Source organism: Cannabis sativa, chromosome 7 (assembly GCF_029168945.1).
Source record: "Cannabis sativa cultivar Pink pepper isolate KNU-18-1 chromosome 7, ASM2916894v1, whole genome shotgun sequence".
NCBI lineage: Eukaryota > Viridiplantae > Streptophyta > Magnoliopsida > Rosales > Cannabaceae > Cannabis > Cannabis sativa.
The window spans coordinates 52,794,234-52,808,166 of NC_083607.1; the positions used below are offsets into that span (position 1 = coordinate 52,794,234).

Sequence of the window (13,933 nt, forward strand, 5' to 3'; positions counted from 1 at the left end):
CCCTTATCATCTTTTTCTTTGGACTTAAAATTTTTATCAGCTTCACCATCCTTCTCTTCTCCTTCACTACCCTCCTCTTCTTCATCACCTGCAGCATTTTCTTCTTCATTGTCATCTGTTTCTTCAAATTCACTTAAATCTATGTCTTCTTCATTATCACTTCCACCATCTGTTGGGTTTTATGCCCTAAATAAAACTCCATTTCAATGTAATCCATTTTATTCAACATCGATATAAAAAAAAAAAGAAGTATTTTTCATTCATTTGTGTATGTTTTGGTTCACCTTATCAATTGCTTGTCTATTTGATTTATAAATTCATCTAAAACCCTTTTCACATACTTGATCCTGTTTATTGTGTTGTCAACATATTGGAAAGTAAACATGACTATGTGAATAAAGTTTCCTAGATTTATCAGACACAGGGTTTTACTGATATGATAATCTACAACAGAGTTTACTTACATTTGGAGAAATGCTATGTTCTTTCCAGAGCATTGGTTAAGGAAAAGCTCAGGTTGGATGCATGGAGTATGCATCGGAAGAGACCGATATTGAACTTTGACTTAGATTTATTAAACTTACCGTAATATCTATTCAAGTCAATATCGCCTAGTTGATCCTAGATCAAATGATCTTAATCCTGTTATGATTAGGCTCAATCTCAAGAGGTTATTCGGGTTCTTTGATTTGTTAGTTAAGCCTACTTTTAGGTCAGGGTGATACGTACATTTTGGGAACACGGTAGTGCAATTGAGTGGGAGGGCTAACATAAACATGGAATCTATAGCTTCTATCTGGCGAATAGTAAGTAAAGGATGATCTCCTTCGAGCTTGACCAAACGAAAATAAATGGTGGAGTACTCATTTCACATAAGCTGAAATATCATTTATACGGGGTTAAGTGTTTTAAGGATAAAATACATTGTAGGGTGTAATGGTAATCTAATCCCTTTACAGTGTAGATCATTCATATAGAGGATCATTGATCAAATTAGGATTATAACAATGGATAACTAATGATGTGTCTATATGGTGGAACATATAGAGCATTCTATATACTGAGAGTGAAATTCTAAGTTCTATGCGTGGATTCAACGAAGAATTAATAAGTCAATGAATTTAGGTTATAAATTCTTGATTTGCTTATTGGAAGCTCGGTTATATAGACCCATGGTCCCCCCACTAGTTGAGATAATATTGCTTGTAAGACTCATATAATTGGTTTTGATTAATCAATTATAATTCTCAAATTAGACTATGTCTATTTGTGAATTTTTCACTAAGTAAGGGCGAAATTGTAAAGAAAGAGTTTTAGGGGCATATTTGTTAATTATGATACTTTGTATGGTTCAATTAATAAATATGATAAATGACAATATTATTTAATAATTATTTATAATTATTAAATAGTTAGAATTGGCATTTAAATGGTTGAATTTGAAGATTGGCGTTTTTGAGAAAATGAGATGCAGAAATGATAAAATTGCAAAATTGCAAAAGTGAGGCCCAAATCCATATAGCCATGGCCTGCCACTTTAATAGGCTTTATCATCTGATATTTTCATTATTTTAGTGCCAAATAATTCAAACCTAACCCTAGTGGAATGCTATAAATAGATAGTGAAGGCTTCAGGAAAATTACACTTTTCATTCAGAGAAAAACCTGAGCCTTCTCTTTCGAAACCCTAGCCGCCACTTCTCTCTCTCTCTCTTCTTCCTTGAGATTTTGAACCACTTAGTGATTAGAGTAGTGCCCACACATAGCAAGTGATACCTCAATCATAGTGAGGAAGATCGTGAAGAAAGACTTTCAACAAGAAGGAGTTTCAGCACTAAAGAAGGAGAGAAAGAGATCCAGGTTCAGATCTTGATAATACTCTGCGACAGAAAGGATGCAAGGGTTAGAGATCTGAATGGAAGGAGTCATATTATTCCGCTGCACCCAATGTAAGGTTTCTAATACTTTATATGTGTTTATTTCATAATCGTTTTAGAAGTTTATATTTAGGGTGTTAATCAACATACTTGTGAGTAGATCTAAGATCCTGGTAAAATAATTTCCAACACCATCATCATTGGAAGAGTCACCCCCTTTGTCCTGTTTTAAAAATATAATTTAAATCAGTATAAAACAACATAAAAAAAAAACTAAAATACAACCATTGAAAAACTAACATACCTTAGCATAAGAATCGGCAAAAATAGTAGAAAAATGTGTCTGCATTGAAGCCATCTGAGCAGCAAAAGAAACAAAATGTGCAGACACAAACTCTTTCAACTCAACCAAATCAGAAGAAATCTTTTGTTGGGAAGTATGCAGCAAATCAATCTTCACCTCCAAACCATCAAATTTCTCAGAAAAAGCATCAAGCTTGACAGAAATGTCACTCTCAACCGCAGAAGGCTCTTTCGGAATAGGAATACTCTTGTAAGAATTGTAGTTAGTGTCAAACTTGAAACTGCTCAATTTGAAAGCTTTGAACTCAGCAGCAGTGGGTCTCATATTTGATAGTTGCAGCTGATCAAAAAATAAGAAAATGAAAATGTCAATAATAAAGTTTATTAATAATAAAAAATAACATAAAAACAACGACTTAAAAAACCAAAAAACAACAAACAGATATACCTTGTCTTTGGAAACATCAAAAATAGTAGTCTTCACAACTTTGAAAGTCGGCTGACTGTTACATGTCCACTGAGTAATCCTTGGAATACGAGAATTTTCTTTTTGGCAATACTTACCTTTCATGTACTTACAACACTCATAAAACCAAATTTGAAAAACATGAGGACAACCAATCAAAGTGTAAAAAATACTCGGCCTCTTCCCTGAACTCCTTGCCTTTCTAACACTTTCAACCCAACTGTCAAGCTTACCCTTCAAGGACGAAATAGTCAATTCAAAAGAACTCCATCCCCAAGCAAATTCATCGTACCTCCATTGTCTACAACATCTAAAATAGACCTAGGTACATTTTTAATCTTAGTACCACTAAGCAAAAACCATTCTATAAAATACAAAACTGGCAACTTAACAGCATCCTCATCAGAATCACCCCACTGCTTGGTGGTAAAACATTCCCTAACAGATTCTTTAGTAATAGAGGATGAAGTTGGCCAATATTTCTCACAAAGACTATTAACGTCTTGCTTAAAGTCTAACACACTACAATCACCTTCACAATCTAAACCAGCTATCAATACAAACTCCTCAATGCTAAACCTAATCCTAACACCACGTATCATAACCCACAATTTAGCATCATTAGGTTGCTGAACCTCCCGCAACAGCAACCCATGAAAAACTTGCGGTTGAACTTTAAACTCAGGAAGCTTAAGGAAATGTCCAAAACAGGTTTTGGAAAACATTTCAAGCTGTTCAGGGGAAAGGCAAGACTTAATATTTTGTATAACCTGGAATGTAGCAGTGGAAACGGCTTTCACAATAAACAGATTCTTCTGATCATATATGTAATCCCATTCCTGTAGCAGTTGAAACAAAAAACACGAGGAAAAAAATAAAAGACTAAAACCAAAAACAGAAAAGTACTAATAAAAATAAGACAAAAAAAAGACACCTTAGGAGGATTTTTTTTTGGGTAAGTCAAAGTCTTCAAACTTCTCTGAGCTCTTAACATGGACCTGAAAAATGGAAAAACAAAATAAAACATAAGCAACAAATTTGAACAACTAAAAAAATAAAATGCAAGCAACAAGTACAAGGAAAATCTAAAAATAAGCAACCAAGAAACAACCAAAAGATAACCTAAAAACAACATTTATAGAACAAGTCCAGTATGCTAAGCCTAAAAAATAAACAACTTTGAAGAAATATAGTAACAACACTGTAAAAACTTCTAAAAAAATGAAAATTCAAAAATAGTTGTCAATCCAGAAATTATGATAAACAACAAAAAAAAAACTAAAAATAAACAGATAAACAACCATTGATAAAAATGACGTAAATCCTTGTAAAATCAAATACGCGTTGAACTGTGTAATATAAAAATAACCAAACAACAACTTAATAACAACACGAAAACAACATCGACAGAAATTCATAACAAAAATACAAAAAGAATGACACAAAACATAAAACAGTGATGATAAACAAATAAATCATTGACACAAAAAAAAAAAACAAATCGATGCTGTAAAAATGAACTCAATAAAATGATACAAATAAAGTTAAAAATACCTTGGATTTAACTTTAGGCTTTTCTCCCCCATCATGCACTTCATCCTCAAAATCAGAATCTGATATAACCTAAAACAAGAAGGGGGAAAAATTAAATCATCAAATGTAATACGAAAAAATAAAACAACCAGAAAAAAACTAAACAAAAATTGAAAAACAACAAAACCAAACTTACATCCTTTGCAGACTTCGAAGATTTTGCTCTCTTAGCCTTACGAGTCTCGACCTTATCTGGAATGGGTCTTTTCTTAGTACCAGATGGCTCTGGAACATCACCCATTACTTTCTTAGCAATACGATTCAACCCCATCTTAGGATCGATTTTAGATGAAATAGTTGTTGCAGGTTTCTTAGAATTTTTAGTATTTTTCTTAGATGAAGATGGGGACTTCGAACCACTTCTAGTGGTGGCCATTTATATAAGAAAAGAACACAATGGAGGAGAAAGAACTTACAGATACAATTAAGAAAAATGGGGATAATGGCATAGAATGGAGGTTGAGGAAAGTGTGGGTTAGGGCTAGGAGTGGGTGATCGTGGGATAGAGAGGTTGAAGAAGATAGGAAAGAGAAGCAGAGAATAAAAAAAAATTCAAAAAAAAAAATGGTAGTTATGGAGAGGTGGCGTGTACAAATACATAAAACATGACATATGCATGCTACAAGGTAAAATTGTAATTATTAAACTTTTGGAAAACTAAAATTGAAAAATTAAAAATGTAAAAAAGTTTATAAAACCAAAGAATAGATAAAAATGTAAAAAAAAAAAAAAAGGTAAAAAAATGGCATTGGGTGTAATATTCTATATTCCCTTTAAAAAAATATAACTAAATCATTGGTAGGTGATCATTATTTGCATATTGTCCAAGAATCTACCAAAGACAAATGACAATTTAAAACCACAACAAACACAGGGAGAACATCACAAAAATTGACACACCTGTATACATAATATATACACAATTTTGGACTCTACTCGACCCACCAAACACTCATAGACACCCACACCGCTAGCTCGGTTACTAGCCGAGTCCAATCCATTGAAGTTAAACAATATATATAATCACTCTATTATTAACTTACCAAAACTTGACTAGGCCTCTCAAGTCTGAAACATAATCGAAACAGAGCTAAAAATTTGGAGGAAAGCGAAGTCACTCACTTAAAATAATGCTTTCAAAATCATCATCTATAGCAGCACACCAGCCACTGCTACATTTCCTTCTTCTTCTCCTCTCCAATTTTTCATGGGCAACTTCATCATCAAATTCAAGTACACCTCAAAACTTTATTCAATGTGTGTCAATCAATTCTCAGCTTTCAGTACCAGTAGTCACAACCCTTTTCACACCAAACACTTCTTCATACAATTCTGTTCTAACTTCTACAGTATCAAATCTCAGGTTCTTAGAACCATCATTTTCAAAACCCCAATTCATCTTTACTCCCCTCCATGATTCCCATGTACAAGCAGCCGTGCTTTGCTCAAGAAAGCTAGGCTTCCATATCAGAATTCGTAGTGGAGGCCACGACTACGAAGGAGTCTCCTTTGCCTCCCACTTCCAAACTCCTTTCATTCTCATAGATCTGATCAACCTTCGACTAGTCGATGTTAACATTGAACAAAACTCAGCTTGGGTTCAAGCTGGCGCCACAATTGGAGAACTTTACTACAGAATTTCACAGAAGAGTAAAGTCCACGGCTTCCCAGCCGGGATTTGTCCGAGCGTGGGAATTGGAGGGCACATAACTGGTGGAGCTTATGGGTCTTTGATGAGAAAATATGGACTCGCAGCTGATAATGTACTCGACGCTCGAATCGTCGATGTGAACGGAGAAATTCTTGATAGAGAAAAGATGGGAGAAGACTTGTTTTGGGCAATTCGCGGTGGCGGTGGAGGAAGCTTTGGAATCATTCTTTGGTGGAAGATTAGGCTTGTACCTGTGCCTGAAACAGTCACACATTTTAAGATTGGTAAGACGTTAGAACAAGGGGCCTTGAAGCTTGTCTCTCGATGGCAACAAGTTATGGATAAGTTTGATGAAGATCTCTTCATGAACGTTCGTTTTACTGTAATTAATTCAAGCTGCAACAGTAGTGTTAATCAGAGAACACTGAGGATTGATTACAATGCACTATTTCTTGGGGACTGTAATAGAGTCCTGCAAGTTGTTGAAAAGTGTTTCCCTGAATTGGGTTTGGAGAGAAAAGATTGCATGGAAATGAGCTGGGCTGAATCGGCTTTTTACTTATTCTCAGATGGCAAACCGGTGGAGAGCCTTCTCGAGGTGAAAACTATCCCAAGAATTTACTTCAAAGCCAAAACAGATTTTGTCACAGTTCCCATACCTGAAGAAGCCCTCGAGGAAATATGGACGAGGTTGTTGAAAGAAGAGAATGAGCCTATGATTTGGACTCCATTTGGTGGAATGATGAGTAAGATTTCGGAAACAGAAATTCCATACCCTCATAGAAAGGGAATTCTTTTCATGATTCAGTATTTCAGTAGCTGGGAAGATGAAGAAGATTCAGAAAGACATATTGATTGGACTAGGGAGTTGTATGAGTACATGACTCCTTATGTTACCAACTCTCCAAGACTAGCGTATGTCAATTACAGAGATCTTGATTTGGGGATTAACGAGAAAAACACCAACTTGTTAACTTTGACAAGTAGTGATCATTGGGGTATTAAGTATTACAAAAAGGATAACTTTAAGAGATTGGTGCAAGTGAAGAGCCAAGTTGACCCTGATAACTTCTTCAGGCATGAACAGAGTATTCCACCTTTAAATTACTAGTACATTTGGGAATATTATTATGAAATTTTCTCACATGTGATTTCATTTCATTGCTTATAACTTTTATTTTTATGTTGTTAAAGCTGGACGGAATAGATTATGAAATTGTATCTCACATGTATGTATACTGTGTAAGGGCCTGTCCATTAATATGAAGAAAATCAGTTGAGGGCCTAATCCAAATTTCTTCTATGTCTAAGCCTAAAGCATATTTGGAGAGTCAATGGGCAACAGTTTTGGCTTCAATAATATGTACATTGAAACACTCGTCTGCACACCAACGAAGAGCATGTAAGAATGTTTGGGCTTCTATTATAGTCTAATGATATATGCCTTTCCAAGGGGCCAGTTTGCTAAATTATAATATAAAAAGTTAATATGTTGTGTGTTATAAAACTTACATTATTGTGTTGTTTATGATAATTGCAGTAATTTGTGGGCATAAAATTATTGAAAGAATATTAAGGGTTCGTTTTAGTAATTATATTTGTATGTAATTTAAGGTAATTATACAATTTGATATATTTGTTTAATCATTTAATTATACTAATTGAGGGTTCGAATTACACACTTCTAAACACAATTTACTACAAAATAGTGAGCAAATTAGTAATAAATAATAAGTATACATTTTTTATGTCATTATTATTAGCATCTAGTTTATTAGTGCCATCAAACGTAAAACATAAAAATATTATTATTAATATTTTAATAGATTTAGGTAGTGAAATGATTAATGGAGAAATTATTTATTTGTGTCTTATTTGAATGGTATTATTATAATTTATAAGCGAGTAGTTGGTACTTGGTATGTTGTCGGTCACATGTATGTGGGTCTCGTCTCGTGTGGCCTTTAGCATAAAATGGATGGGAGAACGTTTCAATTTTGGCAAGTATTCAAAAGGAGTAGAAGAGGTGGTAAATTATTTCTGAGAAAATTATATTGTATATTCATTTTATTTTATTTATTTTGATTTTTATATTTATTTTCATATTTTAAAGATGATGTTCCTATTAGACCCCATAGGTTAATCTAAATTATATATTATTTAAACAGAAAGAGGGTATATTAGGCAACTTACTCATAAAAATGAGTATATTATAGGGAAATTTTATTTACACCCCAAAATTTTCTAAAGGCACCCCATTTTAATAATTTTTATTTTATATAAATTTATATCTTTAATTGTACTAAATTTTTTTAGCTTTTTTTTTTCCAATTTATATTCTTAAAAAATATACCTATCAAACAAAAATAAATTATATTTTAAATATTATGAGGAAAAAATTAAAATAAAAAATTATATGAAATTTTCTTAGAAAAAATTAAAAAAAAATATACATGAGTTAGAAAAAATTATGAAAATAAAATCAAAATAAGTATTGAAATTAACATGAAATAATGTGAGAATTTTTTTTTTAAAAAAATATTAAGAGTAATTTTTAAAAATTATTTAAGTTTATATTTTTTTTAATAATGGGGTGTACTTATCATTTTGTGGGGTGTAAATAGAACTCCCCATATTATAATATAAGAATATTTTTAATTAGTGGATATAAAAACAAAGCATTTCTCAACTTATTCTATTACTTTTTTAGGCTATTAAGAATTTTTGTGCCAAACTATTATCATTACCAAATTCATGTTATATTATTTGTTATAATATAATCTAGATTATCAAATAAAATTTGATATATTATATATTTATATAAGATTAATATATATATATATAATACGTTTAGTAATTAAATTATATAATATATAGTTTAATAATATATATATATATGAGTGGTTATAAAATTTAAAAATAATTTTATAACTTAAGAATCAGTTGATTATATATAATTAAATGAGTTATTATATATGGAAGTTATAAAATTAATGAGATAAGTTTCTAGCTATTAAAAACTACTACAATACTCATTTATATCATTTAAATGAGTATTGGAACGTTGGAGAACGATTTAGCTCGGAGAGGACTTACAAAACTATTTTCTAGAAACTGTTGTTTTATGGTTGATAACAAGTTGTTTTATGGCGGCTCTCCTTCATCTGGAGCAAATTTTGAAATATTGTCCATACATGGACATAAATTTATTGAACATGTTTCCAACTCTCTTGTCCAAAAAATTTATCCTAATAAGCATCAATTAAAGTGCTAGTAACAGCCGTGTAGTGAAGAAATTTTGATCTTTATATGTGATCCCTCAAATACTATAAATAGAGATATTTTGTTCATTTGTGAAGACACTAGTTTTTATCAAAAAAGAATATTGCTAGAAACACTTTACGCTTGATAAATCCAGAAAGTTATTTCCATTCTTCTCTTTTCCCTAAGTACTTGTGGTAAGGGAAATAAGCTTTTAGACAAAGGTGTAAGACCTTGTTCAAGTTTGGTAATTCTCTTATTATACACTTGTAGTGTATGTGGTGCTGAGATTGCTCTCACATCTCTTACATATATATATACATATGCTATTTATATATTGTATATTATGTGTAGCTTATTGTTTTGAGTTGTAATTCTTTTCATCATCTCTATATTCTCTATTTTATGTGTATATTTTGTTTGTATTGTCACATTATTTAGTCCATGATTTCAGGGGCGGACCCACATTGTAGCGAGGGGGGGCAGTCGCCCCCCCTGAAAAAAAAAATCGAGAAAAAAATGTATATGGATTTTAATTAGTTACAATATATATTTGTATTAAAAGATGATACTTATAAACATAATAGGAACCTTGGTGTAATGGTTAAGGTAGTTGGTAAATAGGTTAGAGGGTAAAGGTTCAAACCCCACTAACTACATTTTATATTTTCTTTTTAAATTTATTTACGCCCCCCCTCACTTTAAATTCTGGGTCCGCCACTGCATGATTTGTTTGTCATAGAGTTACAATCTTATTGGTTTGGTATTTCTATTGGAGCACAATAATTTCCAATAATTAAAAGCTTATTTCTTTCCTTACTTTGCTTCAATGGAAGGTGAGACCATCAAAATGATGAATCAAGACCTAGTGGGTTGGATAGGTTTGATGGATCCAACTTTACTAGATGGCAAGACAAGGTAAGGTTTCTCTTGACCAACTCAAGATAACCTACATTCTTGAGTCTACCTTGGAGCCTCTACCCGCTCCAAATGAAAAAGACACTCTCGAGATGGTGGAGAAGAAGAGGAAGAGAGTGGAGGACAATCTCCTATGTGAAGGTCATATTCTCAATGCCTTGTCTAATAGGCTATATGATCTCTACAATAATACTAAATCCGCGAAGGAGATTTGGGATGCTTTGGAAGTAAAATAAAAGGCGGAAGAGGAAGGTAAAGAAATTTTTAATTTCTCAATATTTTGAGTTTCCTGTTAGTGATGCTAAAGATCTTCCTCAAATTTATGAATTACAAATCATTGTGAACAAGTTAAATGATTTCAAGATTGAGCTTCCTGAGGCATTTCAAGTTGCTACAATTGTGGCAAAGTTGTCACCAACTTGGAAGGGCTATAGGAAAAGAATTCTCTATAAAAATGACGGTTATTCTTTGGAAGAAATCCAAAAGCATATCTGAATCGAAGAAGAATCGACATTGATAGATAAGAGAAATGTGAAGGAACCTAAAGATGATGTTTCTAAGGCCAATGTGGTCTTAAACAAGCATTCCAAAGGCAACATCTATAATAAGGGTGGTGGAAAATATTTGTGTCTGTTAAGTCTTTTTTTGGCAAATTAGTTATAGAAATATTTTTTAATTTATTGTGAGTGTTTAATATAAATTAACTATTATTTTCTTGTGTGTGAATTCAATTTTATGGCTGTAGAATATCCTTTAAGAATATTTCCATATAAGAGAAGGAATTATTTTTATGGAGAGTTTGCTTAATTGGTTTATTTTTTGGAAAAATTAACTTTCCCTTTTCCTAGTTGCTCTTTTCAGTTTTGTTATGAATATAACAGATAATATAATCTTTATATGGCAGGAATTAAAGTCTAAATCATGATTTTTGATTTATTTGGAAAGTTTACTGATTTGTCATTGGACAGTGTGATTCTGTTGCTGCAAATTAGGGCTTTCTCTAGAAGAGTTTTATACATCTGTCAAAACGTGGTTGTAATTGTCTCTAGGACTAATAGGGTTTAGAGAGTAGCCAAATGTTCTTAGGGGTGTTCATAAAATAGTCAATCCAATTCAATCCGCAAGATCCAATCCAATCCAATCCGCAAAGTGCGAATATCCGTACTTGTACGGATTGGATTGGATTGGAAAATTCAAAATCTGCACTTGTGCGGATTGAATGTCGATTGACATGTAAATGTAACCGATCCAATCTAATCCACACATTTTTCTAAAAAAAATTAAAAAAATTATATATATAAATAATATTTTAATGTAAAAAAATTAATAATTTAAAAGTCTAATACATATAATATTATTATATTTCAAAACTTAATAAATCAAATGTATATTCTATTTTTATATATAATTTTTTTTTTCTAAATACAATTTAAAATAAAAGTAAATGTTTCTTTATACATATATTTTTTTTTACTTCATTTGAATTTGTTATTTGTTATTTTATTTATTTTAATGTGTTGTTGGAGACATAAAATAATTATAATTTGTTTTATTTTGTTGCTAGTTATGTGAAAAAAAATATTTTTTTTTCATAAATATTAAATAATTTAATATTAAAAAGTAACCAATCCAAAATAACCGATCCAGTATGGACTTTTGCGGATTGGATTGAATTGGATTTGAGCAATTGTGCGGATTGTATTGGATCCAAAAAATGAAATCCGCACTTAGTGCGGATCAGATGCACTATGAGCAAAATAATGCGAATTGGATTGGATGAATACCCCTAAATATTCTCGCCTCTTCTACTTTTATTTTTTCATATTTTCATCTTTGTGAGGAGAGAGATTATTTTGTGAAAAAATAGAGTATTCAACTAGGTTTTAGTCTTTGTTTATTGTTCTTACACTATTCTTAGAATTATCAAATAAATTTGACTACCAAACAAAAAAAAAATTATCAAATAAACTTACACACATCTAATACTCATATATGCATCACTATATATATATACATATATATATATTTTATTTTCAAAAATATATATATAATCTTTTTTGGAAAAAATCACAAAACATTCAATTTTAATTCTCACTACAAGAAATGTCACTTTTGCTTTGGTATGGCGCTGGTAAAATGAAATTTACTTCTGATGTGTTGGCAATAAGGGGTTGGCAAATTAACATTGGTATTAGAACTTTTACCAGCACAAAATGAAAAGCGCTGGCAAAAATGACTTTTCTCAGCACGTAAATGCACTGGTAAAAGTTAGATTTTAACCACTGTATATGTGTGTTGGTAAAACTTTGACTTTTTTGCCACCGTAGTTTGCGAAATGCGCTGGTAAAATTACTTTTACCAGCGCAGTAGCGAACTGTGCTAGTAAAAGTGACATTTGTTGTAGTGTCTATTATATCAAATATATTGATTATTGTTGATTTCTCTCCAAAACTAGGACTGATATCAAGTAAATAATTTGTAATCTTTATTATTTTGAATATAAATTATTTTTTGGATTTTTATATTATTTGTGGATTTGATATCACAAGTATATTGATATTTTAATTTTTTTTAGACATAATGCAAATAGGATGTGAATCATGAAAGATTATTATTGTTGGAAATTATTTTACCAGGATCTTAGTGCTGGAAATTATTTTACCAGGATCTTAGTGTTGGAAATTATTTTACCAGGATCTTAGATCTACTCACAAGTATGTTTATTAACATCCTAAATAAGAACTTTCTAAAACGATAAATTAAACACATATAAAGTTTAAGAAACCTTACATTGGGTGCAGCGGAATTAAATGACTCCTTCCGTTCAGATCTCTAACCCTTGATTCCTTATTGTAGCAGAGTATTATCAAGATCTGAACCTGGATCTCTTTCTCTGAATCCTTGATGCTGAATCTCCTTTGCTGATGATCTTTCTTCACGATCTTCCTCACTATGATTGAGGTATTGCTTGATGTGTGTGGGCACTACTCTAATCACTAAGGTAATTTCAAAATTCAAAGGAAGAAGCAAGAGAGAGAGTGGCGGCTAGAGAAGAGAGAGTGGAGGCTCAGGTTTTTCTGATTCAGAAAGTGTAATTTTCCTGAAGCCTTCACTATCTATTTATAGCATTCCACTAGGGTTAGATTTGAATTATATGGCATTAAAATAATGAAAAAATCAATTTAAAATACCTATAAAGGTGGCCGGCCATGGCTAGGTGGACTGGGCCTTGATTTTTGCAATTTTGCAATTTTAACACCTTTTGTATCTGATTTTCTCAAAAATGCCAATTTCCTAATTCAATCATTTAAATGCCAATTCTAACTATTTAATAACTATAAATAATTATTAAATAATATTGTAATTTATCATATTTATTAATTGAACCATACAAAGTATCATAATTAACAAATATGCCCCTATTAACTATTTCTTTACAATTTCGCCCTTACTTAGTGAAAATTTCACAAATAGACATAGTCTAATTCGTGAATTATAACTGATTAATCAAAACCAATTACATGAGTCTTACAAACAATATTATCTCAACTAGTGGGGGGACCATGGGTCTATATAACCAAGCTTCCAATAAGTAGATCAAGAATGTAGCACTAAAATTCACTAACTTATTAATTCTTCGTTGAATCCACGCATAGAACTTAGAATTGCACTCTCAGCATATAGAATGCTCTATATGTTCCACCATATAGACACATCATTAGTTATCCATTGTTATAATCCTAATGTGATCAATGATCCTCTATATGAATGATCTACACAATAAAGGGATTAAATTACCGTAACACCCTACCATGTATTTTATCTTTAAAACACTTGACCCCGTATAAATGATATTTCAGCTTA

At 31.5% G+C, this 13,933-nt stretch overlaps 2 protein-coding genes across 4 annotated transcripts; one reads left to right on the forward strand and one right to left on the reverse strand.

The window, feature by feature from the left end:
- Positions 1 to 1,418: 1,418 nt before the first annotated feature.
- LOC133039876 (uncharacterized) lies at positions 1,419 to 4,994 on the reverse strand. Of its 3 annotated transcripts, XR_009688824.1 has the most exons (6): positions 4,376 to 4,994; positions 4,201 to 4,269; positions 3,581 to 3,644; positions 2,629 to 3,485; positions 2,182 to 2,520; positions 1,419 to 2,100 (listed from the first exon to the last, which is right to left on the reverse strand). XR_009688824.1 is itself a non-coding variant. In XM_061118940.1 (4 exons), the coding sequence occupies exons 1-4, from the start codon at positions 4,471 to 4,473 to the stop codon at positions 2,898 to 2,900; spliced, it is 819 nt and encodes a 272-aa protein (XP_060974923.1). In that variant the 5' UTR covers positions 4,474 to 4,994; the 3' UTR covers positions 1,419 to 2,897. The 3 variants fall into 3 exon arrangements, 1 of the variants encoding a protein (XP_060974923.1); XR_009688823.1 differs by having other exon boundaries at positions 1,419 to 2,520; XM_061118940.1 differs by having other exon boundaries at positions 1,419 to 3,485.
- LOC115697700 (monolignol oxidoreductase AtBBE-like 15) lies at positions 4,994 to 7,173 on the forward strand. The gene has a single exon (XM_030624795.2). The coding sequence runs from the start codon at positions 5,370 to 5,372 to the stop codon at positions 6,999 to 7,001; it is 1,632 nt and encodes a 543-aa protein (XP_030480655.1). The 5' UTR covers positions 4,994 to 5,369; the 3' UTR covers positions 7,002 to 7,173.
- Positions 7,174 to 13,933: the final 6,760 nt, after the last annotated feature.

Excerpts from the sequence above, each read along its gene's own strand:
- LOC133039876 (XM_061118940.1), bottom strand. The coding sequence starts at position 4,473 with ATGTTCCAGAGCCATCTGGTACTAAGAAAAGACCCATTCCAGATAAGG. Across the intron at positions 4,270-4,375 it reads CTTCGAAGTCTGCAAAGGAT|GTTATATCAGATTCTGATTT; the intron begins GTAAGTTTGGTT and ends TTCTTGTTTTAG. Across the intron at positions 3,486-3,580 it reads CAAAAAAAAATCCTCCTAAG|GAATGGGATTACATATATGA; the intron begins GTGTCTTTTTTT and ends CAACTGCTACAG.
- LOC115697700 (XM_030624795.2), top strand. The coding sequence starts at position 5,370 with ATGCTTTCAAAATCATCATCTATAGCAGCACACCAGCCACTGCTACAT.